This window comes from Struthio camelus, chromosome 21 (assembly GCF_040807025.1).
Source record: "Struthio camelus isolate bStrCam1 chromosome 21, bStrCam1.hap1, whole genome shotgun sequence".
In the NCBI taxonomy this organism is placed as follows: domain Eukaryota; kingdom Metazoa; phylum Chordata; class Aves; order Struthioniformes; family Struthionidae; genus Struthio; species Struthio camelus.
The window spans coordinates 12,500,727-12,527,787 of record NC_090962.1 but is presented as its reverse complement, the minus strand read 5'-3'; the positions used below and the strand labels follow the sequence as shown (position 1 = coordinate 12,527,787).

General features: G+C 55.9%; 1 protein-coding gene across 1 annotated transcript; it reads right to left on the bottom strand.

Moving 5' to 3' along the window:
* Positions 1 to 5,043: 5,043 nt before the first annotated feature.
* WNT4 (Wnt family member 4) lies at positions 5,044 to 20,850 on the bottom strand. Its single transcript, XM_068915826.1, has 5 exons — positions 20,585 to 20,850; positions 9,117 to 9,352; positions 6,703 to 6,834; positions 6,112 to 6,254; positions 5,044 to 5,897 (listed from the first exon to the last, which is right to left on the bottom strand). The coding sequence occupies exons 1-5, from the start codon at positions 20,659 to 20,661 to the stop codon at positions 5,430 to 5,432; spliced, it is 1,056 nt and encodes a 351-aa protein (XP_068771927.1). The 5' UTR covers positions 20,662 to 20,850; the 3' UTR covers positions 5,044 to 5,429.
* Between the last annotated feature and the right edge of the window lie 6,211 nt (positions 20,851 to 27,061).

Sequence of the window (27,061 nt, the reverse complement as noted above, 5' to 3'; positions counted from 1 at the left end):
CTGTCTTCCTTATGGCTGACTGATTTAAGTAAATTTGTGTGGATGAGTGGAGAGCAGTAAATTCAGGGAAATTATTTTGCTCACCACCATCAGGATGTGCAGTGCTGTCATTGCTAGGAGAAAGCCTAGATCTCACTCTGCTTGAACAATATTAATGTTATCCATGGTGATTTCACTGCTTTGTGAAGAGAGCAGTGGGTGAGGCCCATGCCTGCAGCGGGTAGCTGTGGACATGCCTGGATGAGATCGTTGGAAGTGATGAATGTGTTCACGGCCAGTGAAGGGCAAGGGTGAGGTGGCCAAAACAGCTGGAGAGAAATAAGAGCTCTGCCCACGAGCTTGGCCGTGTCCTGCTCAGACCAGTGGACAGAGAGGTGACAGATGTGAAGCCCAGAGAAGAGTGTTGAGCAGCCAAGGTTGGACACATGTGACACATGGGGAGGGCTTTTTGGGTGAAGAGGGAGCAGAGTGTAGCGCCCCGCGAAGGGTAGGAAATGGAAGGAGCAGAAGATGGTGGTGAAATTGGGAGTATGGGGGATGGGAAAAAAAAAATCACAGAATTATCCAGCTGCTGGAGCAGGGTGGGGAGGCTTGGAGGGGACGTCCTGTTTCTGCCCTGATGATTTTGAGTTGGCGCTGGGACATCCAGGAAGGTTTATGAGTGGGATAGGCCGGGTGGAGACGTTGGCCTGGGACGCCTCCGAGGACAGATGAGCTCACCAGGGAGAGGGTGTCGAGGGAGGCGAGGAGGAAGTCGGAGAGCTGTGGCTGCAGGGCTGGGGCAGGGAGAAGGATGTGGAGGGAGCTGGCTATCGGTCCAAGCACAGTGGGCGAGTGGGGAACCTGGCGTTGGGCAGTGTGGGACGGGCACCACTGGTGAGGGGAGGCTTTGAGGGAACGTCCTCAGATGCATGAGGGACGTAGGCACCCAGCTGAGTGGGAATGAGCTCGGCAGGAGGAGGACATGAGCATCCTGCTCCATCCTGGAGATAATGGAGAAACCGATGTCTCCATATGCCTTGATTCTTCACGGGAGATGAAGCACATCTCCCCTTTGCTGCTACACTGGGAGGTGCTGTGAGGGAATGGAGACACTGCCTCACCTGGGACTGAGGCCGGAGGGTGGAGAGGAAGGGATGGAGCTGGGAGGTCACGGGTTGAGACCTACTGGGTGAAAAACGGCCCTTTGAAGGTGGCAGAAAGGAAGGGCTCCCGGGAGGCTGGATGCTGATTTTATCCAGTGCTGCCTGTTGTTCCTGTGACAATAGTTAAACTTAAAAAAATAGCATCAACACCCCCCCACCCCTTTCCCATAGATGCCAAAATTTAACAGCAAATCCCATTGAAACGTAAGCCAAGATGCCATGGAAATACTACTGCACTTGGAGAGCACCAAAGTAGAAAGCTACAATTAGAGAAAAAAGATGAGCTGGAGTGTTAACGCAGCCAGGCCCAGCAGCAACCCATGTTGGAGTGGGACAGTCCCGGGACCACCTGTGGACATAGAGTCTAGGGCACTTGGACGACAAGCAGAGGTGCTTTAGGAATGACGTCTTTCTGGGTGCACGTGAGCCCTGCTCCGAGGGATGCCTGGGTCCTTGTGGGACTGATCACATGGGAGCTATGGCCAGGGAATGATGCTGTTTCCGGGGAGTGGAAGTGCCTGGTTCCCCCTGGCGGGGTCACAGAGCCTGTGCCTGTGCTGTGTCCGGGATGCTTATGGCTGGAGGACCTGGCACCCCTTTGGAGTGACCTGGCTGCAACGTGTTTGACTGTCTTCAGCCCTGGTGCTTGGCTCGAGCTGAACAACTGAGCACCCAGGGCCTTGCGGAAGGGGAACAGGGGATTAGTGAAATGCGCTGACTGGGGGCAGCTGGGAGCGTGCTGGGCATTTGCCGTCCCCTGAGCTCAGAGTCACCTTCCCTGATCTGCCACGGGGGCACAAGGGTCCCTCCAATGTCACCCATTGCCTGCCTTGCTGTTTGGAGCATCCCAAGGAGGCTGCAGCCATGGCCCAGCACAGCTGCAGTGATGCTCTGACCAGCACAAGCGGCACCCAAGGCTCCTCTCCAAACACACCCCGCCACAGCCCAGGGGTGAAGGGAAGAGGGCGACAGGTATCCAGCTCTACATCCACGGTCAATTCCTGCTTCCCTGCCGGCCCCAAACACACCTGGAGATCCCTGGCAGGGTGTTTCCAGGCTGCTTCTCACTCCCTGCAGCATGGACAGCCCCCCTGACCAGCTGTGGCCCCTCAGCTGCAGGCAGGGGAGGAGAGCACTGCTTTAAACAGATAAATATCAGTGCCCTCTCAACAGGAGCGAGTCACAGCTGTACTGAAAACTAAGCTAAGTGGCCTCTTAAGCCAGCGGTGTGTCAAGAGGTTAAGGCAGAAGATTAGCAAGCAAGCTCGAGGGGAGGCTGCACACGCTGGGGCAAATCACTGCCCTTGACTCCTGCTGCGTTGCGTGGGGTCGCCCTCTCCCTCATCGTCGTTGCATGGGGCTGCAGAGGCTCAGGTGAGAACCACCACACAAACACAGCCGATGGCCGCATGCTCACCAGGAGCCTGACACTGGGAGATACGGCTTGGAAAACACTGGTCCACAAACCAGCATCTTCCAGGGAGATACAGGAGGAAGGACCAGGATGGCCCAGACTGGGCCTCGCTTTCCCCTTGATGCTGTTGAGAGGCACCTCTGCTCCCAGCTGAGGACTCTCGGGAGGAGACCAACAACCATCAGGTGTTTGCACCACGTGCTGGTTTTATGCAGAACGGCGGAGCCTGGTTGCTGGAAAAGAAAACCCCTAGGGCTAATTAAGCACAAACTCATTATTTAATAGACAAAGTAAATAAGAAGAAGGCATTTTTCCCCTCCCCTCCCCAGTGCTGAAATTTACAGTTGTGAGAAGAGCCAGAAAACTGCAGAGCCGGGGTATCTCCGGGTGACATTTACAGGGATCAGCTTTCATCACAGCTTGAAAAAATCCCGTGTGCAGAGATTATCTACACACTGATCTGGATTGTCTTGTTCAGCTTTGGCCCTCATCCTAGATGGACAATGAGCAGAAAACTTGGCCACTGGCCTGAGGTCTGTGGCCTCCCCTGCATTAGCTGGGAGTAGGAGAAACAGTCTCCGAGGTACTTGAGGACTTGCAGCCTTAATGCACTGGGAGCTAGAGAGCCGGAGCAGCGGGGAGCGAAACCCGTGGCGGGATTTCACGTCGCACCCGTCAGCAAACTGAGCCGGTGAGATGGGAAATTCCCCCTCGGTGCCCAGCTCCTGTTTGCACAAGGGTGGCTTGACCCACGCCGGGGTCCCCCCGGGGTGCCAGTCCCGCTGCCACCCACCTTTGCCGAAGGCGTCGGGAGCCGTGGCAGGCGGGAGAGGCCGCGGAGCAAGCGGGAGCGCAGCGCGCGGAGTGAGCAGGGGCCCCCGGTCTGGGCACGCAGCTCGGCCCCGGGCGCTGCGGCCACTGCTGCATCGAGTCAGTTGTCAGCAGCCTTCCAGCCGGACGGTGTCTGGAGACCTTCCAGCGACCACAGCCGCTCCCCCAGCCTATCACTGCCACAACACAGACGGGATTTAATGTATGTCTGCATTTTCCCCTAACCTTTCCCCTCTCAAGAGGAAGAAGGGAATTAAAATAAGCTCGCAGGTTTGCAAGGACCCCCAGCCCAAAGGGCTGTGGTTATGGCTCCAGGCTTTTCTGGACAGAGATGGGCATGGTGGAGATGGGCCAGCTCCATGCCAGGAGCTCCCAGCTTGCCTGGGAGGGCTTGGTGAAAGCGATGCTGCCGTACACCCGTCCCAAACACTGCGGGCAGATGTTCCTCTTGGCTCGCAGTGCCATTTTGAGGTTTCTATCTGCTCCCTTTCGCCTCTCCACGCGCAGCCAAGTGGGTGAGGGAGAGAGAAATTGGTTCCCGTCCCACCTCCCCTCGCAGTGCCCCACTGCTTATTAGTTCTCCAAATATTTCGTCCCGCAGCCCAGCAGAGAGGACTCAGCGCTAACCCAATCCCAAGCAGAGGGGAAGTCGGAGCGGGTAGGACGGCGTGTTATCCTCGCGGCAGTGGTCCAGGCAAGCCTGCAGAGAGAGCACCAGGGCAGCTGGGGGCCTGCTGTGGTATAGCTGAGCGCTCGGGGCACATCCAGTGGCGTCCCGTCGGGCTCAGCCCTGCTCTCATGGGACGGCAGCAGAGACCAAGAGCCCAAGCATTGCCTGTCCCCCTCCCTGGCAGCATCTTTCATCCTCCGCCGACAATTGCTCTGCTTTATATTTTTGCTTTGCGCAGCAGCTCAAGGGACTAGGACTGATCATGTTCGACCACCTTGTCCCTGGACCTTTCACCAGACACAGAAAACAAGCCCCTGGGGAGAGCACGCGGAGGAGGAGACCAGCTCATGGGATGCTAGGGAATGAGGTGGGGGCAATTATGAGGAGGTGGAAATTGCCAGGGATTTCCCCTCCCAGCACCCCAAGTCCCAGCTTCATTAAGATCCATTGGATCACAGGTAGCCCATCTTCACAGTCCCCAGCTCAGCTGGATGCTGGAGAAACAAGCAGGGTTTGCAAGGGGAACGGGAGCACGGCAGGAACATTGCGTCCTCCAGCTATTCTGGGCTGCAGGACAGCCCCCGGCAGCCGCTGAGAAACTCCTATAAATCACAGTGGCCGCTGGAGAGGCTCCAAATTTCGGCCAAGACCCAGGAGGCCTTTGAGCGTTCACGCCAAGGAGATGCGAGCATGCCCCATGTCCCCTTCATACACTGCTGACTCTAGTGAGGGGGACGGACTGCACGTTGGGGCAGATGACTCACCTCCCTGAGGTCAACATGTCCCCACACTGAGCTTAATGCTCAGGGGACAGTGCCACCCTGTTGCCACCGCCCCCTGTCTTCTGCAATGTCCCCGGCTGCGCGCTTCAGCTCTACCCCATCACCTCTTGTGGCTCAGCTGAGTCAAGCAGGGCTCTGGGATGCTCAGCGCAGGCCTCAGACAAATAGAAATAACCGCGATAAAAGATACCTAATGCTCAGTTCGATTTAAGCATCTGCTGTTTGCAATGCTCTGGAGTCAGCAGGAACTCATGTGACGAGAGCAGGCATCATGCAGGTCCCCAGCCAGCCAGTGAGAGCAGACACGTCCCTGCCGGCACTGGAGGACACCGTGGGGCTCTGGCTTCAGCAATAAATAAAGCAAGCAAACAGGATGGAAAAAAAAAAAAAAACCCAACGATCGCTTTTTTGAAACTTTAAATATTTTTTTTTTTCTTTAAAATCTGTTTTCCTCTGGGGCTCTGTCTCTGAAAAGAGCTGCCCTCTCCCTGCAGCGTCTGGGTCACTTCCTCCAGTCCTGGCCACGGGGCAAGGGAGAAGCAGGGTCAGTTAGAGAGGGGGGACGGACGAGTGCTCCCCTCCAGGCATCACCGGCACGTATGGATTTCCACCACCCGATGGCAGGGTTTGCACTTGACGGAGCAGCACCAGTGAAACTTGCAGCTGCACCTTTCCACCACCTCCACCTCGTCCGTATGAAAGCCCCTGCCGCAGCACATGAGCTCGCAGCCATCAATGGCCTTGGAGGTCTTGTTGCACTGCCGGCCGCTGGTGCCCAGCACCCCGTTCTTGAGGTCATGGTCACAGAAGTCGGGACTGGAGTCCAGGTAGACGAGGTCCTCGTCTGTGTGCGGTTTGAACTGGGAGTTTTTCGGCACCAGCACCTTGGTAGAGCCGATCTCGCTCTGCTCGACCTCTGTGGCGCCGTCGAATTTCTCCTTCAGCACGTTGCCCACTTTGCGGAAGGGGGGCATGGCTTTCCAGCACGTCTTGAACTCGCATGAGCCTGACACACCGTGGCACTTGCACTCCACCCGCATGTTGTTCAGGATCGCCTGGAGGAGCACACACAAGAAACGAGACAGGACGGTCAGCTCAGGACGGACACAGTCCTCCAGCGAGGCCGGAGAGTGAAAAGGACGCGACATAGGAGATCTGGAGTAGACGTGCAGCAACCGATGCCAACGCATGGGAGCCGATGGCATTAACGGAAGACCAAAGGACTCAACTGGTGGCTGCAGACCCCAAAGCAGATCCCATCGCTATTACCTTCCTTCCTGCCTCGTTGTTGTGGAGGTTCATTAACGCTCTGTTGGAAGAAGCCCCTTTGCTCCTCTCCCGGACGTCGACGAAGGACTGTGAGAAGGCCACGCCATAGGCGATGTTATCGGAGCAGCCCGACCACTGGAAGCCTAAGGCAGAGGGCATGGATGAGGCACATGAAACCAGCCTGCCTTCCTCTTCCTCTCTGGCCCTGCTCTTGCTAGAGCAGAGCTGGCCTGCTCCCACTTCTGTCTTGCTACCCAGCTGCCCACACTAGCCGCTGGAGCGTGTCCCTGGCCAAGGGAGCAGCACGTGCATTCAGTTGCTGGGGAAGGGGTTAGGAAAGAAAAGAGATACCAGAGCCTGCGGAAATGCCATGTGAGTGTCCCCGGGGTGACAACCAGAGGCAATGTGGGGCAACACATCTGCCACATTGGCAAAGCTCCTACATGCCCTTTGACGGGACCTCTGTGGACTAACAGGAGGCTTTTTTATTCTTTTCTCCTTGCTCTAGTGGGTGGCAAGAATGGAAGGGATGGGTGTTTCCGTGCACGGCCATTCGGCATCCCCGTGCATCCCCTATCTTTGCACACTCACCCTGTGGGCTGCCCCCCTGCACCGTGCGGTCACATCCACACTTGTCCAGCTCGCCACTGCTGCAGGCTCGGGTCACAGCGAAGGCCACCCCTGCCGAAGAGATGGCATAGACGAACGCTGCCTCCCGCGTCCCTGCAACGACACAAATGGTGCTGGGAAACCTGGCAGGAGGTCCGAAGCACGAGAGGGCTTTCTGGAGGATGCGCACCCAGGTGGATGAAGGCCCTTGGCGGGCTGTTACTGATACCCTGCACATGCCATGCCTCTGCTCCCCTTCTGTCCCAACATTGGTGTTGCACATAAACCCCCTTGAGAAGCTAGCACAAAAACTAGTTTGCAGCAAAACAGGCAACACAGAACTAGCAAGTCAAGCCATTCTCTTTCTCTCACCCCAAACATGGGGATGAGAGCCTTTTTTGTCCCAAATCCTTGCAGGAAAACCTTCCTCCCTGCTCTCAGGCATGCTCCATTCACCGAGTGCCAAGCCTGGACCAGGCTCAGCAGAGATGCTGGAAGATCACCCTGCAGCAGTGAGAGCTGGGAAGGAGCTGGGAACTGTCCTGCAGGGTTAAAACGTGAACGTGATGGGCATAACCTGGCAATGAGAGGCATGCAGAAGCTGCACTGATATACGGGGAGAGCTCTCCCAAGCTTTTAAGGAGAAACTGCCTTGCCTGGTGCTTGCAGGGCACCTCTGAATTGTCCATGAAATCCCCCCTCCAGCCAAAACAGTCCTGCTTCCTTGGCTGCTTTCCATATCCAGGAACATACCCTGCAGCTGCAGATACTTGTCATCCTCTCATGCAGCGTGCCATAGCTCCTGGCACCTCCAAAACTAGCTTGCAATACCCCCTCTCTGTTCCAAAAATGCCTTGCAAAACCACACCAGTCCCCAGAGTGTGGCCACTGCCCAACTCCTGCTTGTGTCTACCTGCATGACAACTGCACGGTTTAAACAAGCTCATCCGAGAGACGAAGGCCACCAGGGGAGACCTCTGCATGCAAGCACCGCAGGGCGGCGTGGCCAGGGATCACGGTCGTCAGCTCTTGCAACACCCAAATCCCTGCTGGCCACCGAGGGTGGCTGAGGACACAGCTCCTCTGTCTTTGAGTGAGGAGGCCGGCATTTGGGGTAGTCTCATGCTAGGGCCGTTTCATGTTTGGCGGGGGATAGCTAGTGAGCAGACGTTGCCCCTTGCTCGCCGGTCGGACCGAGGGCAGCTACTTTGGTGGTCGCAGTGCAGACTTCGGTGGCCAAGCTGCAGTCTGGCCCAGGCGGCAGCGGCTGGGGAGGACCTAGCCAGCATGGGGACTGAACCGCCTCCAAGTTAATCGAGGTTAATAGTAGGATCGTGTTGGTCGGTTTGTGCTGTGGCTGCCTAAAAAGAGACGACTTTTAGTTTCTGGTATTTCTGGTATTTCCAGTCCTGAACCTTCGCAAGAAGAGATCTTCACCCCTGTGTTGAGGGGAGGAAAGTCAAATAAGGAGCCGGGGAAAGTTTGGACTTATGTGTCCTGGGATGGGAAGGGAGAAAGCCCATCAGAGCTGGAAACAATACCTGAGGGGAGGCAAGGGATGTTTTGGAGGTCTCCAGGGGTTGAGGAGAGGGGCTTTCCCCTCCGGCTCTTCACCCCAAGGCTTGGTAGAGCTCTCCTCGTGCTCACGTCCCCAGCGTGTCCCTGGCTCCTTGCTCCGCTTGCCCCGCTTTGCTGCCCCCCCTCGCTCGGGTTGGTCACGGCCCTGCGCCTCTGGTGCGCCGAACGCCTGTGTGTGGCTGAGCTCGAAGGGGCTGGGGGGCTGTCCTGGCCGTAAATCCTTCCTGAAGGCTTGGCGGCAGCAGGAGATGCTGTCCTTGGAGGGCTGGTGTGTTTTTACTCGGATCGGGCGGCAGAGGGCTGTCCTCCCAAGGTCTTGCACGCTGCCGGCTCTGTTCACTAGCAGCGCTCACGGTCCGGCAGCGCTTACGGTTTCTGCACTGCCCGGAGAAGAGACTGAATAAATCCCGTGTCTTGTTGCAGCTGCAGCCTGGCGAGGGGAAGCTCCTTGGGATGGAGATCAGGCCGTGGAGAGACTCATGTCTTTAGGGTCCCACTCGAACTTGGCATGTCCTTGTAAAAAGTCCAGGCTGGGCACCTTGTGCTGGTCCCACCTTGGTGCTTGCATGCGATGTGCACCCCTGGGGCATGAAAGAGGCTCAGCAGAGAAAGCACCCAGTGGCCGAGGAATGGCAAGAGCCTGCACATGCTGCACCCAACGCAGCCACAAGAGCCCCACTAAAGTGCTGAGTGAAGGCCGCTCGGCCCAACCATTCACCACCAGCCCCAGAGTCGACGTTGGGGGTCAGTCAAATAAAACCCGCTGTTATTGCTCCCCACTGCCCAACACCTCTCCGACGCATGGCTGGCTGGCTCACCTTGTGTCACGACCTTCCCAAAAACAGGCAGAGTGTCCAGCGTGGAGCAGTTCCAGCGGCGGTTGCGGAATTGGTATTGGCACTCTTCGATGGCCAGCTGGGCGCCGCGCCGTACTGAGTCCATCACCTCCAGGTTCCTCTTGCACATCTGCACCTGGCGCTGGATCAAGCCCTTCAGTTTCTCGCAGGTCTCCTCCTCGGAGATGCTCCCCACTGAAGACAGCTTCGCCAGGTACCTGCCACGACAGCCAGCGCAACTGGTTAGGAGGCAACGGGTTTGCGGAGCACGGACCCATGTTTGGCTGGATGCCCAGTGTGGCACAAACTGAGGAGACCCAACCTCTGCTCCCCACCTGGGCCACCTTGAATGCGTCACTGCAATGGCTCTGTGGGTGTGTTTTTGGCTGGTAGAGAGCGAGCCTGAGCAGAACAACCATCCCTCCGCAGCCCACTCCCCCGTCTCTCCGGGAGCCCAGCTGCCGGCTCCCCTTTGCCTCTATTGCCTGCAAGGGGGATATTTTCAGCAGTGTCTGAATGTGCCAGGTCAGGTCTCCTGAGTACCGGCACATCCAAGTGCTACTAGGAAAAGCCAGAGGTCTCCGAAGTCAGCCAAAACAAGCAGGACAAACGCTCGGCTGCCAGCTCCAGCTGCCACACTGCTCCCGCAGCGCGGCTGTGTGCTCATCACCAACAAACTTCTCCCTCAAAACCACTTCCCTCCCGGAGCCTGCTTTTAGCTCCCCTGGCCCCCATCGCATGAGGATGGCCTCCAGGAGCTGCCAGGTTTCCCATCGCTTGGGATGTGAGCAGGGCTTGAAGTGGGGAGGACGGAGTCAGGAGCCTGCCGTGGGCAAAACCTCCTGTGCCACGCACCTCCTCCACCGGCCCCTCTCGCAAGCGCGGCCGCCAGGTATTTGCCGAACTGGAAAATGCTGTCCCTGAACGGAGGTGGCTCCATCCTTGGTGGAAGGACGTACAGAGCTGATTTGAGCGCCAGTGTTACAGGGATGGGAGAGATGTCCCTTTCGGGGCAAGCACCCTGCAACCTCTCAGGCATCTCCCAGTCCCCCTCTGAACACATGGGCATGAGGGTCGATCCCAGGGTCTTGGCCAGAGCATCCGGAGGGTCATGCCCCAGCTTCCCCCGCTTAGTCTGAGGAGAGCCTGCTCCCAGTCCCCAGCTGGGCCAAGCCCGCACGTCTCTGAAGCCCGACCCAACGCCACATGGATGTGCGCTCGCCCTTTCCCCAAGCCGAGTTTCCTGCCCCAGCCTCTTAACACAAGAGGGATTTAAAGACAGACCCACACAATTTGTTCAGGCCACGGGATAAGCCCAGATACTCCACATCTACCAGCACCAGTGCCTGCACCGGCGTGCGCCCAACTGAGACTCCCTCCTTCCTGTGGCCACCGTCACCCGCTTCCAGTGACACCGCTGTTGGCAGAACCCTGTCCTGCCTTTGAGCAGGGAGGTCCCCTGCCTCGGATAGCTAAAACTCACGCTTGCACCTGGTGACTGCATCGAGCTTTAAGGTCCTCGGGACTCGCCAGCGCCAGGTAGTTCGGCTCATGTAGTTCCCTTGTCCGCGCGGAGAGGCACGAGTGCCAGGCAAAGGCTTTTTGGGAACCTCAATCCTTGACTCTGTGTTTCCCAGCCCTATAGAGCTTGTGGGTTTTTTTTGTTTGCTTGTTTTTTCTCCTCCTCCAAGTTACGACATCCTGCTAAGGATTTTTGCTTTGAAGCACTGCTCGCCTCCGAGAAGTGACTGTGCAAAAGTGGCTCCTGTTTGCTGCCTGTTCTCATGTGTCCCAGGAGTCAGATCTGCTGACTTCAGCCACAAAATCCAGTTGTCACAGCCTCTTCCTCCCATTAGCCGTGCCAGTCTGCCCCAGGAGGAGAGAGCAGGATTTTCTCTTCCATACATCAGCAGAATTATTCACCAGCTTGGTTTCATGCTTACAACTGGGGGCCGTGGGAGACGGTGAGAAAGGCTTGCAGAGTCCGTGGGGAGTCTGCATGGCTAACCGTCGAAAGCATTCAGCTTTCCTCGTGCGTGGAGGTCACTTGATGCAATGCTTCTTGGACAGCGGGAAGTGGCCGGCTGCCGTGTTTGCAGAGCCAAGCTTTTTTCTAGCCTTTATACCAGCTAAGCATCTTTGCCCAAGGCTTTCTGCTCCTCTAAGGGCATGGTTTGTTTGTGGAGGAGCTCCCTGGTGCGCATGGCCGACTCGGAAACCCTGCTGAGGCCAAACCCAGGCTGTCACCTTTCTGCTAGCCCCAAATTCCAACCTGACAACCATGTGATGAGTGCCCCCAGCCCTGCGCCACAATCCTCGGTAGCAGTGAAAGGCTGGGCGCGGGGCGTGACAGTTGCTATTGCACCCAAGGTGGAGGCAGCGAACCACCCCGGGAGCTTCCAGGATGTTCGAGGCTGAGCAAACCCAGAGTGACCGTGACAGCCCTGCCCTTTCCCAAATCCAGCTGTCATTCAATTTGTGCACAGGGAAGGTGTCACACAGCACGGTGATGAGATTCATCCCCAGAGACCATGGGCTGAGAGATCAGTTTTGAGCCGGGGAGCCAAGAAAACCGGATTCTGCCTCCAGTACTGACCCCTTGCACTGATTCTGCTTTTTCCTCCACACAGCTAACACAGTATTTATCACATCAGGGAACTGGCTCCTGCAAAGCAGCATGGCCGGTCAGGACTATGAGTCAGCGCACGATCTGACTGTGGGCATCCTGGCAGGAGAAAGCCATGCTGTAGGTGAAACGGCCGTGTTAGCATCAGCTCTGCTTGGGATGGGGGCATCTTCTTTTCTATTATATTTCCCAGCTCGGTGGGATTCTCCAGGCAATGAGGAGCTATAAATTCAAAGCATGCAAGAAGAGAAGCCTGACAAGGGCCTTTCAAGCCTTTCCAAGCAGATGTGCCTGATAAGACGCCTCCCCAACAAGTGCTTAATGCTGTTTGGGATGATAAAACAAAGGCTAAAGATGCTTCAAAGATGGAAACAGCTCTCCAAGAACAGGTCTGGTAATTTGTTTTGTGAGGCAGGCAAACTGGGTGAAGCTATCCAGAACGCTGCTCTGGCCTCTCTCCCCCACATCAGGTCCTCCGTATGCCGTCATCTCGCCTCAGCCTATGCACGTCTACCCCTCCTTGAGGGTGGGCACAACTGCGCGCCAAAAATGCCATGGCCCATTAGACTCCCCGCCTACCACCCGTCTCCTACATCCCGCGAGTATCATCCTTGCTTTCCCAACATGTTGCTTCTCGGTGGGCTCCCATCCTGGTCCAGGGGGGATCCAGAGGTCAAGCCAAGGATGGGTGGAAAGACCTTGGCCAAGCTGCAGGGCAGCTGTGAGGCTTTCATGCAGCATCTCTCCACTCCATGATCAGCACAGGGCAGGAACATCTCGCCGCCTTTTCCCCTGCTGTGGCAGGCGGAGGGCGAGAGAAAGGCTGGGAAACATGCTCTTTCCTCACCAGCACCCGAAGGTGCTCCCACCCTGCATCCTCATGAGATTTTTTTTCTGGGGCTGTGGAGCCTAGGAGAGGCACCAAAACCATCTGCAACATCCCACAGTCACCATGGTAACCCAGATCCAGCACTTCGCCTGGTCCTAAACAAAGACGTTGCTCCAAACTTCATTTTCCTGGATTGAGGTAGCAGAAACTAGGGGCAAATCCTTTCTGTGTCTGTTCATATGCACAGCAAGGCTGGCCCAACAGGAGCAAACCAAACTGTTTCTGCCCTATGTGAGCTCTCATATCAAGTCTCCATCCTGCTAATATCACATCTTGACTTCTTTGTAGCAGAGCTCTAGATTAGGGCCCAAATCTCACAGGCAGCCTCAAAGCTGCCCTGCTTGCCAACAACCCCCAAATAATAGCATATTTTCTTCAAAGAATGTTACAAGGGATGAGCTGCTGCCCAAGTCACTCATTCAAGTCTCGCCTTCTTGCTTCATCATCACATTTATCTTTCTTTTCTCCTGCCTTTACATTCAGACAAGTCACTCACAGAACAGGCTCCCTTTTATTAAAAGTCACTGATTTAACACAAAATTGACAGAAAGCCCTTCCTTCTTTTCCACCCGCCACATATAGATCAAGGTTGAAGCCCCATAATTTAGGCATCTGCAGTTGATCCTCCCTGCAAGATGGCAAATAAGGAAACCTCAAAGCCAAGGAGGTTTGAAAAGGAAGAAGAAAAAACAACTGCTTAAAAAAATAAAGAAAAGGATGATAATTTCAGGAAGAAGAATACTTGATGGAATGACAGCAAGGCATCAGAAGAGCCATGGAAGTTGGCAGATAGAGCAAGAAAGGGAGGGGGGGGGATTCCCTGCTGTGGGAAGCTGTGGAAATTTGAGTCTTTGACAAATTCTCAATAGAGGAGGGCCAGGGAAGATGCAGCAGATGTCTTGGAGCGAGCAGAAATGTCTGGGTTTTTTTAAATGAATGAGTTGCAAGTGTGAGAACTCCTCACGTTGTCTCATTTTGGGAGCATTTTCCTGCAGATGGGTAACAGCTAGACCGGGGCAAGTGGTATCATTGTAATCCCCTATCAGAGATGTTAAAAAGCTAGATGAGCTCAGAAGTTCAACCTCAGCTTGTGCTGTTCAGTGAACACCCAACCTGCCTGGGGTGCTTGCCTGGCTAAGGCCACAAAAGGGTTGTTGCGGCGACCAAAAAAATGACCCAGAAAAGACAAACCTGCTCTCTAGGGAAGAGATGTCCAATCTCAAAGTCTCAACCTAGAGGCTTTGAGTTGTAAAGATGCTTCAGCTTATGCTCCCCGATCTTGCTCTGCCCTCGTCTGACATGCTGCCTCTGCAAGCATCCTCCCTGCTCATGGAGTAACCAAGTCAGCTTGGATCAGCGATGCCTCTTTGGTGTCTCCCCAGCCCTGGGGGAGTTCCTGGCAGAAGACTGCTTCCAGAGGAAGGACAGCAGCAGGAAGGGAGAGGCTAGAGGGACACCTCTTATTGCTGGCCATATGGATCATAACTTAGGGTTGTACACAGATTGAGACTGCCCTATGCAGAGTGGCTTCCTCTGAGGAAGCAGGCAACGCTCCTTTAGGATGGGGCAAAAGCAAAAGTGTGTGGAAATGCATGGATAGATGCACTCAAGAAGAGAGCGGTCCTACCTAGGCACCCAAAGAGCCGTCCTGCAGCTATAGAGAAGAGGACCATCTTTTCCTCACGGCTTTCCCCTTCCAGAGAGGTCTCAGGGCTGGTGAGCCTGACAACCCAGGCACATTCCTGGCAGGGAGCCCCAGGGATATCCTGGAAACCATGCAATACCTGCAAGGTTGCCCTTATCTGGTTGGTGGCTCTGCAGCAGAATGTCTCCCTGTTGAGGACTAGACATCCCCCTCTTGGGATTAGATGTTCTTCCCTTCCACTGCTTGCAAATGAAAACCGTGATTTCTGAAGTCATCATCTGAGGTGCCTGCCTGGTTTCTCCTCTGGGACAGAAGCAACTTGGCCTTCCTCTGATAGTTACTGAGCTTTCACCTCCTCCCTGAAATTGTGTTTTTCACATCCAAATTCCCACCTCCAGTTAGCAGTTGCCATATCAGTCTCCCAGGAGGCAGCACTGCCGTGCACAACAATATCTGGGGAAGACCAGGAGGCAAGTCGAACAGACCATAAGAGCAGCATCCACTTTGGAAACCTACTTTGGATGTGTAGGAAAGACATTCTTTACCGCTTCTTTCTTTATAAGCCAGTAGAAGCTACTCCCGGGCTGGAGCTCAGCAGCAATGACTGGTTTTCAGCTAACGAGATTTCTCCTAAGCCTGTGCTTACAGAGAGTAGGCAAGCACAGGCCACAGGGCTAAACTCCACGGGAACTCCCCTTACGCAGTGCTTCAGGCTCAACCTGGATGGAAAAACTCTGATGAGTTTTTCGTTTCGATCAGAATTTGCAAATACGTGGCGAGAGAAGCCCTTTTGCAGGATTAGTTTGATCTTGCCCAGCTTCCAACAGACCCTAGGCTGGTTTCCACTGGCCAAAGATATTCAATTAATTTTTTCCCCGAGTAATTTCAGGAAAGCACAACGCTGGCTCCAGTTCTGCTGAGCCAGCCAGATCCTGCATGCCACCTTCCCGGCTGCAAACCGCAACAGCCTATGGCAGCCGCCACCGCAGTGCCTGGAGGATGCAATTGCAGGTCACCTGCAGGAATAAGGGGCAGAAACCCGAGGCTGGAGGCAAATAAAGGTTACCTGCACTTTGCATCCAGGCCAGAGCCTGTCATTTAAGCAGCCTTGGATAACTGAGATTTTTGTGGATTCACAAGACTTTCAAGCTTTAAGGGAAAAAAAAAAAAAAAAATCACCAAGCATTGTAAAAGTCGGTGCTGTTGCATTTGTAAGGAAATATGGAAGAACCTCCTGGAAACGCTTAACCTCCAGGATTGCTCAGCAGTTTCATCATTTTAAGAAAGCCCAGATCAACTGCTGTAACACATTTCTCTCCATCCACGAGGATGAATTACTCGAGAACACAACGGCTCTGAGCAGAGCAACATGAACATTTTCACTGCAATGCGAAAGGCCAGTTCTGACTCGTGGAGTCAGGAGGAAAAAAAAAAAAAAAAGTATTCGCAAACCATTACAGAACGAAATTTCGTTTCTTGCCATCACTTGCGTTTGGTCAGATCCTGTCCCTGCACAGCCTGCGGTGCAAAGTGGTTTTATTTCTCACGGGTGTCCATCTTCCCCAGAATAAAGGTCTGCGACGAAACGTACAGGTTTATGTGAGGCCTCCTTAGAGAATGGCAAAAAATACCCATCGTCACCCAGGAGTCGAGCAGCACTGCTCACTCCCACATCGTGGCAAACGCAGCCACGACGTCTTCCTGCCAGAGAGGACCGGCTCTCTGATACGAGGCAAACTGCTTAGAAGTCCAGCATCAAGATTTGCGAAGGTTTCTTGCCTCTGCAGGATGAAACCCTTAAAGACAGTCGGTTTTCACTGCTGAACTAAAATTAGCCGGGCTTAAAAGCAGCAGGATTTCTTCTTAAAAAAAAGAACAACAAATATTTCCAGTGCCAGAAGCTGTTGGTTTAGCGCTCCCTCCCTGCACCCTCTTGGGAATGGGAGTCACTTGTTGCATGCAGGGCTCCGACATCCCATGACTGAATTAACCGTGCAGGGCAAGGGAGGGCTAAGCAACACCCTCGCCGCTCCGGCAGGATCCCTGGGGCAGCGCAAAGGAGCTCTAGGCACCCGCGGGGGAGCAGACAGCCGCTCTTCCCCCTCCGCGGCGGCCCCTCAAAGCCAGGCCATTCTCCGCCAAATCCAATCTGTGCAACCCACTCTCCCTGCTGCCGGAGCAGACACGAGCGGGAAACTATCCCGACGCTGTACCTTATACCGAAAAAAAAGCCTGCGGGGAGGGGAGCAGGGCTTGGCAAGAGCACCTCTGCCCTCGAGCTAGCTGCACCTGCCGAATCAGCGCCGCGGCAGCGCGGCATCCACGGGGAAAAGGCTGGACCGGTTCCTCGCCGGGTGGAAAATGGGAGGGTCACCAAGACAATGCAAAGAATCTCGCACAAAATGAAACCGAGCCGGGCTCGAGGCGACGCGAGCTCTTGCTGCGACGAAAGCTGGGGAGACTCAGCTTTAAACAAAAAAAAAATAAAAAATCAAATCTGTTCAAAGATCGGAGGGAAGCAAGCGGAGAAGGACCTAGGCCTGCTTCTCCCGAAACCTCTACACTGTGCGAAGACCCAAACCAGCACAAAATATGTGCCCAGAAATACCCAGCCAGCCTGCTGCTCTTGCAGCATCCCCTCTGCAAAGTTGGCAGTGACGGGCATGGAGAGCTGAGCCCCGTGTCTGCAAAGTACCTGCGACGTTCAGACGAAAGGGTGACCGCAGGGACCCAAACTCCTTTTCTCCTTTCCTCTCTGGCCCTAGAAACTGGGTACTATTAGAGAGCAGCTGCTCAGCCAGGCTTGTTTGGACACTCGCGAGGTCTTCAAGCATTCCCAGAACGGTCAAATCCGCTTTTTTTTTTTTTTTTAAAGGCTTTTTAAAACCCAGCTGTGCTCTTGGCTCTTTAAGCCAAATCTCAAGCCCAGACAGACGTTTTAAACCCCTGTAAAGAAGGGGTAGATGGAGCTGCTGGTGGCACATCCTGCTCTGCAGCAGCAGAACCGCATCTCAGACTGTTCGGAGAGCCTCCTCCGTAGCCAGTTTTCGCTGTGTAACGGCAGGAAAATAGGGAGAGGCCGTAACAGTTCTCAGTGAGGTGGATAACCAGGGCCCTTCATCCATAAAGGACCCCCTACCCTGTCATCTGCCATGATTTCTGGGCACGGGACTTGAGTGTCAGGGCTGCGATCTTCAAAATAATCCAAACGGCCTCGGATCGCAGCAGCCTGAGTGCAGTTAAAAAACAAAACAAAACAAAACAGCCTACGTTCACGCCCCGCTTTTTGCATTTTCTACGGTCACCAAAGAATCAGTGCTCACCCTTTATCTCCTACCGAACCCGGGGCCCTGCTGTCCTCGCCTGCTTCGGAGAGGTGCGGGTGCAGCACCGATCACTCAGCTTACACCCTTCTCGAGACATCCTGGGCACCAGGATGCTTTTGGACCACTGGGTGAAGGCGCTTGCAAGGTCAATCATATTGCTCTACACGCAGCTTCAAGCGCTGAACTGAGTCCGAAACGCAAGTCGCTTTGGAGGCGGCTCCGCTAACGCCACGCGTAACGCAAGCCCTGGTCTCCAGCGGAGAGAGCGCAGAAACCAGAGGGACCTTCCCCGAACACATGCACACGCAAAGCTGGCTGGATCCGAAGCGCGCTAACGCGGGCCCTCTACTTAACGTAACAACTCCGCGCCTGAAAAGGCAGGAGGAAAAGCAAGTCTGCCGCTTTCACGAGAAAGGGGAACAGAGCATCTCTGCCAATTTGGAGGGCAGGCAGCAAGCCGAGCGGCAACTCCCCAAACCGAGAAAACACACCTGGGGGTGACGTCCTAGCCAGATAGAGAGCATCTCGGTCTGTTTAATGACAATTTTGGCAGAGTCCCTTCCAGCTCTCTGGAAAGTCTCTGCAGCAGAGCGATCCCTCCAAGAGATACCTGCATCCCTCTCCCTTTTACATGGGATAAGGCGGCTCAGAGGACGCCCTTCCCCACAAAGCCGGCTTCGCCGCAAAAAAAGCGTTCAGCTCAAGCGTTGCAAGCCGCGTCTCTCCGAAGCGCTCGGGGAATGCGAGTTCGGACAGGTCGAGAGGAGCTTTAGAAAAAAGGTCTCAGCTTGCGAAAGGCGCACCGAGCTTAATCACTAATCCAGCAGGTTTCTGGAAAAGCAAACTTCACCGCGCTCTGCCACCCGGCGCCCAAGCCTACGTGCAGGCCGCGAGAAACGCGCGGCCCGCCGCGGCACGGACCGCTGAATTTGGCCTCCGGATGAGGCGCGCGGGCCGGCGGGAGCCGGGCAGCGCCGCGAGAAAGCGGAGCCCAGGCGCACGAGGCGCGCGGCGTTGCCCCGCCGTGCGCGGCACACTCATTCCTAGAATATCTGATAGCTCCTGGGATCCTTCTAACTCCGTTTATTGCCTCCGGCAGCCTTTGTTTCTGATGTGAGAAGATAAACAATGGGAATTGTCCTAATCCTAAAGGCAAAGAATAAAAAAAGCGCTGAGCGGGGGATGATCCTTTTATCACGATACATTTGTAACATCCAAAAAAAAAAGAGAAAAGGAAAGAAAAAGTCGAGCCTTCCTTTCAAACGCACTGAAACGTATCTGCTTTTCCTCCCCTGTTGGCAGGAATGAACCCGCCGCGGAGGCGAGCCCCCCGCTCCCACCCCTCGCTCCCGGAGCGGCCGGCCGCGCGCGGTTCAGTCCCTGCCGGTCCTTGCGGCGAACTGCCCCTCCGCTCAGGTCTTCCCGAAACCCGCGCCGAGCGCGGCGGGCTCGGGTCCCACCTCCGCGCGGGGCGGCTTGTCCCGCTTGGCTGCTAAAATCCATATCCCCCCCCCCCCCCCGGCCTGTCCGTGGGCTGGGGAGGGGGGGAAAGCGGGGACCGCTCCTCGCCGGGGGGGACCCAAGCGAGCTGCCATCGGCCCGCAGGGCTTCCTCGGCAGGACTTTCTGCCCCTGCTTCCCGCTGTACCTTCGGCGTGACAGCTTAAAGACCACCTTGATAGCTGCTCGGATCCACCCTAGAGCCTCGCGGCGCCTAAGCCGCCCCATCTGGCAAAAAGCGGGGCGGTGGGTGGTGGTGGTGGGGTGGGGGGGGACAGGAGGAATAAGTGCTAATACATCCCAGGCAGCTACTGACGGGAAAGCACCTTTTCCCACCAGCGGGACAGCAGGTGACCGGCACTGACCTGGCTCTTTCCCAGGGTATGGGGAGCATCCTTCAAAAAGGAAGCACCTCCGACAAGGGGCAAAGCGGCCAGAGGCAGAGACAGGGGCGACGGGAGGCTGATCCGCCGGCGCGCGCCTCCGGGACCGCGGCCACCTGCACGCAGGTGTCGGCCGAGGCACGAGCGCTCGGGGGGCTCCCGGAGCGCATCCCGGCGAAGAGCCTTCTCCCACCGGCCGCGATGAAACCGGAGGAACGAGAGCTTCGGCTCCAAGCTTTGCGGGGGGGGGAGAGGGGGGGAAAAGGCGCTGCCGTACCCCATCCCCTCCGCCCCCGGAGGTGTCCCCAGAAGATGGTCCCGCCGCCGTGGCAAACGCGCAGGAATTTTCTAGAACCGCTTCCGCCCCTGTTTACCTTACACAATGTTTGTTCAGCGGGTTCCCAATGTCACCGGGCTCCTCCAGGGCGTACGACAGCCCACCGCAGCCCCCCCCCCCCAACGCCTGCGCCCGGCCCGTGGTCCTTCCGCCGCGACACGGGGGAGCCGGGGGGTCGGGAAGTGCCCGGAGACAAAAACCCCAGGGGCGAGCGACGCCGGCTCGGCGTGCTCCGGCCCTGCCAAGCCGTCGCCTAGGCCCGCGCCGAGCGCCTCGCCGGTCCCCAAGCCCCCCGCTTTTGACCCGCTGGCCCGACCTCCGGCGCTGCCCCGGGGTTAGTAACTGCCGAACAAAAGCGCGGGGACCTTTGGCGTCCCCAAAGTTATTCTATAACCGACCCCTATAATAACCGGCACCCGAGCAGCCGGGCACGCTCGGCATCCCCTTTGCGGCCCACCTCGCCCGGGGGGTCCCGACCTCCGGGAGCAGGGGCGGCAGAGGGGGGGTGGGGGGGGTCGGGGTCGGTCAGCGCTGGCCGCACCGGGCGACACCGCGTCGCAAGGGATAGAGGGGGCGGCCGGGGGCTAAGGGGGAGCGGGGCACCCCCTCGGGGCCGCTGCAAGGATGCTGCCCGGGGATCCCAGCCCCGGTGGCGGCGGCGGCGGCACCTGCTCCGCCTCCCCCGACGGAGCAACAAGTGGCGGCGGGCGGGCGAGCGGCGCCCCCTCGGCCCGCTGCTACTCACAGCCAGTTGCTGGCGTTGGCCGAGAAGGTGGCGAGGATGATGAGCAGCAAGGAGCGCAGGAAATACTCCGGGCTCATCCTGGAGGGCAGGCGGCGGAGAGGGGGGAGGAGGAGGAGGAGGTGGAGGCAGCGCAGCCGGCGGCGGCGGCCCCGCTCCCCGCCCGCCCCGCGGCCCCCGCCGGGGGCGGCAGCCGCCGCCGCAGGTGGGCGCCGGGCAGGAGCGGCGGCGGCGGGCGCTGCCCGGTGGATGCGCCCGCGGCGGCCGCCGAGCCCGACTGTCAGCTCGGCCGGCCCATCCCGGGATGGAGCGGCGGGCCGGGGGCGGGCCGGGGGCGGGGGCAACCCCGGGGGCGGCCCCAGCCTGCCGCTACCTGGGCGGGTCCGGCCGTCGGGGACACCCCAAGCCCGGGGCGGGACGGCGGCGATGGGCACCGACCGCCTTTCCCACCCACCCACCACCACCCCAATACCCCAACCCCGCTCCCCGGTCCCGCCCGGCTCCCCCCCCCCCCCCCAACTCCCCCGTGGCCGGTTCCCCGGCGCTTCGCTCCGGTCAAGCGGGACTCGCAGCGACCGAGCGGGTGCCTTGGCCGAGACCGTCTGGTTGTACCGTGGGGCAGACGGCGAATAATCTCAGTTGGGAGATGCCCCCCCCACCCCCACCCACCCCTCGGCTGCGTGGACCGGGGCGTCAGGGGTCTGCCTTTTCCCTGGGAGTGAAGGGAGCGAGAGGAACATCCCGGGCCGAGGGAGGAACAGAAGAGGAAGAGGTTTTTTCCTTCGTCTTTGTAGCTTTTAGGATAATGTCCGCGTCGCCGTGGAAGAACGGAGCGCTCAGCACAGAGCGCGATGGCTTGGCTTTTCGTATTGCTGGGAGAGGCCTAAACTTTGCTGAGATCACGTTCCCCGTTAGGCTGCCCCAATGCTATTAGAAGGGGTTTCCCAAGTGCCACTGCAAAGAGGCAGCTCTTGGCTTTGGCGTTTGCAGACTTGCAAACGAGGAAGTGGGAAGCACTTGTCTGACTTGGGGGTTTCTGTCAGCAGGGAACAGCGGCCGGAGCCAACAGCTGGGATGGGGCCCTAGACCCCCTTGGTGTCTGTGTAGGACCGTCCTCGTGTGCAACAGCCAGCCACAATGCCGGCTCCGAGCTGTGCGTGTGGGAGACGACACTCGAGCAAGTACTGAGAGTTAAGTCCTCATCTGAACTTGTCTAGAAAGGTCAACTTGTGGGAATCCCGACAGGAGCTACCAGCAGCCTGGTTTTCCCACCCCCGGGGGCCAGAGATGCAGTGGGGATTCCTGTTTCCCTCCTCCTCCTAATCCACCGTGTCTCCATCCATCCCCATGGTCCATGCAGGTGCAAACAACTTAATTGAAAACAGGGAGCAACTGCCCCCATGACAGGGGATGGCTGCTTGGCGTGAAACCCAAGATCCCGAGCAGCCAACGACCGCGCACCAAATCTCCTCCCTAACAATGTTATTAGTTAGGTCCATTACGAAAACTTCTTGCTACCATCTCTAAAATCTTGCTGAGCTGGTTTGGAGCTATTCAAAATTCTCTTTGTCTTCTCAACTCCAGTTCCCTGCTTGCACTGTTGCTGGGACCCACTTATTCAAAGCGCAGCAACTTGCACTGGGCTGCACACATGCCTGTCTAAGTGTATTACACCTACTTTAAAATCTCTACATTAGTTCCCTGTCAAAGCGAGGATTTAATTTCAAAGTGCTTTGACTTATATTCCAGCTCCTGACAGGCTGCAGCCCACCCTCGCCTAGTCATTCATCTGGCTTCATGTTCTTGCTGATTATCCTGGTTGAAACGGGGATGCTGGCTGGTTTGCTGGTGAATTGAAGGCTGTTGCTGGGAGCCCCAGCTAGGTAATTCAGTGCAATTGGAGCTGATTAATCTGGCTCATCGTTCAAGACAAAGCTGTGGCCTTCCTCGGGCTTCTAATCGTGCCGAGTGTTGAGTGAAGTCATCAGGAAGGCAAGATCTAATTGAGAGGCTAAAGGGAAGGAGAGGTTAGAGGCCCACGGCTGGCTAGCCAGAGCCACGTGGATGCCTGGGAATATCATATTTTTGGGTGTTATTCCTACACAAAGAGAAAAGCCAGAGAGTTCAACAGGAGCCTGGGGGGTGGGCACAGCACCGGGCTTCTGCAGGGGTCCCGGAGCGGGGCAAGGTGCTATCTTAGGCCGCACCCTGGCTGGTGGGCTCCTGAAGCGTGAGGAGCATCCTTGGCCAAGGTGCTCCCGGCGCCAAGGTTGATGGTGCTGCAGGCAGGCTCAGGGCGCCCTGCAGGGGCAGGGATGGTGCGCAGGTGTCTGACATGAGTTGGAAGACCTGGTCCATGCAAAAACGCCATGGTTTGATTTACCAAGGCGAGAAGATCCCTTGCCTTTGCATGGCTTGGGTCATGCGAGAGCCTCTCCTGTCCCATGACCCCCTCCTGCGCCTGGCTCCAGACTCATTACACTGGCCCTGCGTTCAGGGCAGGACAGGTAGCTGAGGGAGATGTTTGGAGAGGTAGATTCTCCAGTTACCATGCTCCTCACCTTTCCGGACAGCAGCAGCAGAGCTTGCCAGCCCCTCGCCTCCAGCATCCCTGGAGATTTTTAGTCTCTGCTTCCTCCCTGGGTCTGCTCTCCTCCCTTTTGTCATCCACCTTCTGCATTTCCTTCTGCCTGCAGCAGGTCTGCCTTGAACTTCTGGGCAGGGTGAGGAGATGCAGAGCACGTCTGCCGCAGCAGGTTCAAGCCACCACCTCCAGTGCAATAGGTAGAGGAGGGGCCCATCCTGACTCACATAGTGGGAAGGGAAATATCCCTGTGAGGGCAGACATAGGGGCCTTTCAGAGCAGTCACAGTGTGGGTTCGCATGCATGGGGCTGGGGTTCGCATGCACGGGGCTGGGGTGTCCGCAGGGCGGCAGGCAGGAGCACCATGCCAGGGCTGGCAGAGGGAAGGCAGAGGGAAGATAGAGGCACATCCGGAGTGAGTCACCCCGAAGGGAAGTGGAGTGTGAGCTGTCTGCGGAGATGATAACAGCACAGTGGAGCGGGAAGGGTGTTTATTTTATAAACCCTGCGGTGGAGGAGATGATGAGTGTGAATGGACAGAGTTTGGAAACAGCCACTCACCAGGGGAAGGGGTCCCTTGGCCTTTTGAATGATGCCCACGTAACACTGCTCCATCATTACCTGCAAGTTAGGTCCTTCCTGCAAATTAGGTGCTTTTGGCCCCTTATTCAGAAAATGCCGTGTTGCTGCACTGACGGCCTCAAAGCGTAGCTTATCTGGGAGAGAGAAAGGCCCAGATCCTGCAAAGCATTTAAGGAGGCATCAGGTTTTCCGGCCTCATGCATTGGCGCAGAGTGGGTGCTGCAGCAGGGCATTTCCTTTGCTGCCCTCTCGGGACGGCAGCCATGGGCTGACGAGTCCTTGTCACCTCCAGCGTGGCTTGGAGCTTAGTGCGTGCTCGGGTCCGCCGGGCACGCGGGGCAGCGCTGCTAATTGTGGCACCCGTGCTACTTTAATGAACATCAAAACCCCGCTAGATCAGAAAACTCACTTTGATGTGTCAGTATTTCAGCAGATCGGGAGATGAATACAATGCAACCGAGAAGTGTTTCATGGCCTGCCCAGGTGCTTCTGCGTTCAAAAGTGCGTAGCAATTACCATGACCATATTACAGAGGAGGAAAAGGTCCCAGCAGTGACAACAGGAAGATGGTTTGCAACCCCAAGACTGAATCTGTGGCCCGGATGGGAAAGGGCAGAGCTTGCAAAGGTATGCACAGGCTCTGGATTTAAATGATGTAAATAAACCTACATTAAAGAAGTGCAGGCAGGTAGCACTATTGCTTGATTCCTGGGTCTGACCATCTATAAGTCACAGAGGCTGCGGGAGTTGCTTTACAGTTTCTTTTTGCCTTTCGGATGCCCCCCGGGGCTTACCAAACAGGACTGAAAGTGGGGTAGCCTGCAATCTGGACAGTGGTCTTGGCCGTGTGATGGGGAGAAGAGCTGCGAGAGAGACTGAGGCAAAACTCACGAGTGAATCTGAGCATGCAGGGGTTGACGCTGAATAGAAATAAATTCTGTTTTGAACTTAATGGAACATAAATATCGGACACTTAGCAACAGTACATGTATTAATCCTGTCCTGGAGAAAGGAGAAGCTGTTCTGAGAGCCTCCAAACCAGAAAACACAGGACAATTGTACTCCTTTATAGAAACTTGTGGTTTTTCTGATGAAATTTATTTCAAACTATCCAAACATTTCTGAGCGGCTCTGATGACTGCTCAGAGAAGGTGCTGTATAGGAGTGCGGTTCACAAACAGAAGCAGCTTTGCAGAGATGAAAATTGCTCTGACAAAAGAACTGTGTCCAGCGCATTATAAACGGAAAGCAAGCAGTGTTTGCTGTAACCCGTCTTCACCTGGCTGACAGAGATGTGCTAAATACAAGATGATGGTCACAAGAAAATCATGATTTGTAAAGATTTTTTTTTTCCAGTTGCAACAGGAAGCCTTTAGCTCTGAGCAGGTCGCAGAACACTTCAGCACGCATGCTCGGGGACGGGCATTTATTTGCATGAGTTTTCAGAAACCACGGACTCAGATGTTCAGTCCAAACAAATCTGCCATGCCGTCCATGAAAATCAAGCTGGAAAATTCACTCCTCTGAGTTTATTGTCAAATATGGCATTGGAAAAATGCAGAGCGGCTCAAAAATTAAGGCCTCTGCTTTTGGATGTTGCCTCTGAACTGATTGTGAAAGTTTCCCTGGGAAAAGGAGCGCGGGTGCAAACAGTGGATTTGTGAGCATTGCCCATGTGGGAATTTAAGAGCATCCCTGAGCGGGATGAATGCTTTCAAACCATACTGATGGGAAGAGAGCCAACTTTTGCACTAGCCAAGAGTAGCCCTTTACATAGGGCTGTGAATAAATTGTCCCCTGGCTTGTACTATCTTCAAAGGGGATTGTATCATGGTTCCAGGCTCCGGGGTTTGAAATATATCACGACGGGTTTCTCCGCTCGCTCGGGTGCAGTCCAAACCAAACAGCTCATGTGTAGCGCTGTTGAAACGAATCTTGATCCAGGTGCCGGACAACTGGTCATAAACGGCAGTGCATGTGCAGTGAGCCAACGCCGGAGTGACAGCCAGCTACTGCAACCTTTGCCCTACTCACCCTGCCCGGGGGAGAAAACGAGATTGCAGGCTGGATGGATACATAACACCGTGATCGACTCCTCTTCAGTGCTTATTATACCTCCTGGCATTCAGGTTCACCAAGATCTCATCCCCCCTTGCAGGAGCTGGAGGGGGAAGCCACGCTCATCTGAGCAGGGAAGGAGGGAACGTGGCTCTTGGGAATCACAAAGGGTCTTCCAGGTTGGTGATGGCCAGGAGAGGACTTGCAGAAGTGTTGCTCAGAAAGCTAGGGACGCCCTGAGTTGTAGAGAGCCCTCCAGACGCCACAAAACCAGCTGGGGAGGGGGCACTGGCTGTGGTTCTCCTGCAAGGTGCAGGTGATCTGAAGGGAAGAGATTGCCAGCTCTGGCCAGCACCTGGCTCTTCATTTCATCTGCTGTCCTACATGTGCTAGCTAACGGCATTTCCAAACACCTTTGACCACCCATGGTTTCTGGTGGAGTTGAAGACATTCATCACATTGCAGATTAAGACCTAGTCCTGCATCAGGTTTTACTGATGTTGCTACGCTTGAGTTAAGTGACATCCACACGTCCCTCTTGTGTGATAGTTTTCCAAGGAGGCTGTGGGGAGCAGATGCAGCTCTCTCCTGGCACCACCCATCCTGTTATGCTCTTGCTGGCATGATTTTTGCCCAGCCAGCTTGCACCCTGCCAGGTAGTGGCTAGGCACGGTTCAAGGGAGGTCTGATCCCAAGGAACAGCAGCCCTGTTTTAAGATGAGGAGAGCTTAGCCATGTGGGAGCCTCTAGAAAGGCCGTACTACTTATCTCTGAGGCCAACAGTCCCTGGCCACTTTTGCTTGCTTATGTAAACATAGCCTGTTTGAAGATGCCAAGCCCCAGGTGGGAAGGAGCAGAAGAAAATCAAGGAACAGAGAAGACCTGACTAGGACATTGGATCTACTAACAGTAAGTAAAATGCTGCTGGAGAAAATCCTCTGTCTTTCAGGCATCAAGAAAATCCGGGCACTAGAGTCCTAGGAAAGAGCCTACAAGCTTTTCTAGGACAAGGGCAGACAGAGGCAAATGAGTTTGTGCTAGTTGAGAAGTCCAGAAACCCAGGTTCTGCACTGGATCTTACCCAAGGCATCTAACTTTTCCTTGCATAAATTCCCCAATAAGTAGTATCAGTAAGGAACAGTTTCTTCTATCTTTGGCTGTGTCAGGCAGCTGACAGGACACTGGTCTTGCGGCTATGTTTGGAGGACATCAGCCTGTCTTCTCACATCCCTGCATGGGGTGTGTTTTAAATGAGG

Bases quoted from the DNA above. Each gene is read 5' to 3' on its own strand.
- WNT4 (XM_068915826.1), bottom strand. From the start codon at position 20,661: ATGAGCCCGGAGTATTTCCTGCGCTCCTTGCTGCTCATCATCCTCGCC. The intron at 9,353-20,584 runs GTGAGTAGCAGC...CTGTCGTGGCAG, and splicing joins GCCAACGCCAGCAACTGGCT to GTACCTGGCGAAGCTGTCTT. The intron at 6,255-6,702 runs GTGAGTGTGCAA...CCTCTGCCTTAG, and splicing joins GCAGGGGGGCAGCCCACAGG to GCTTCCAGTGGTCGGGCTGC.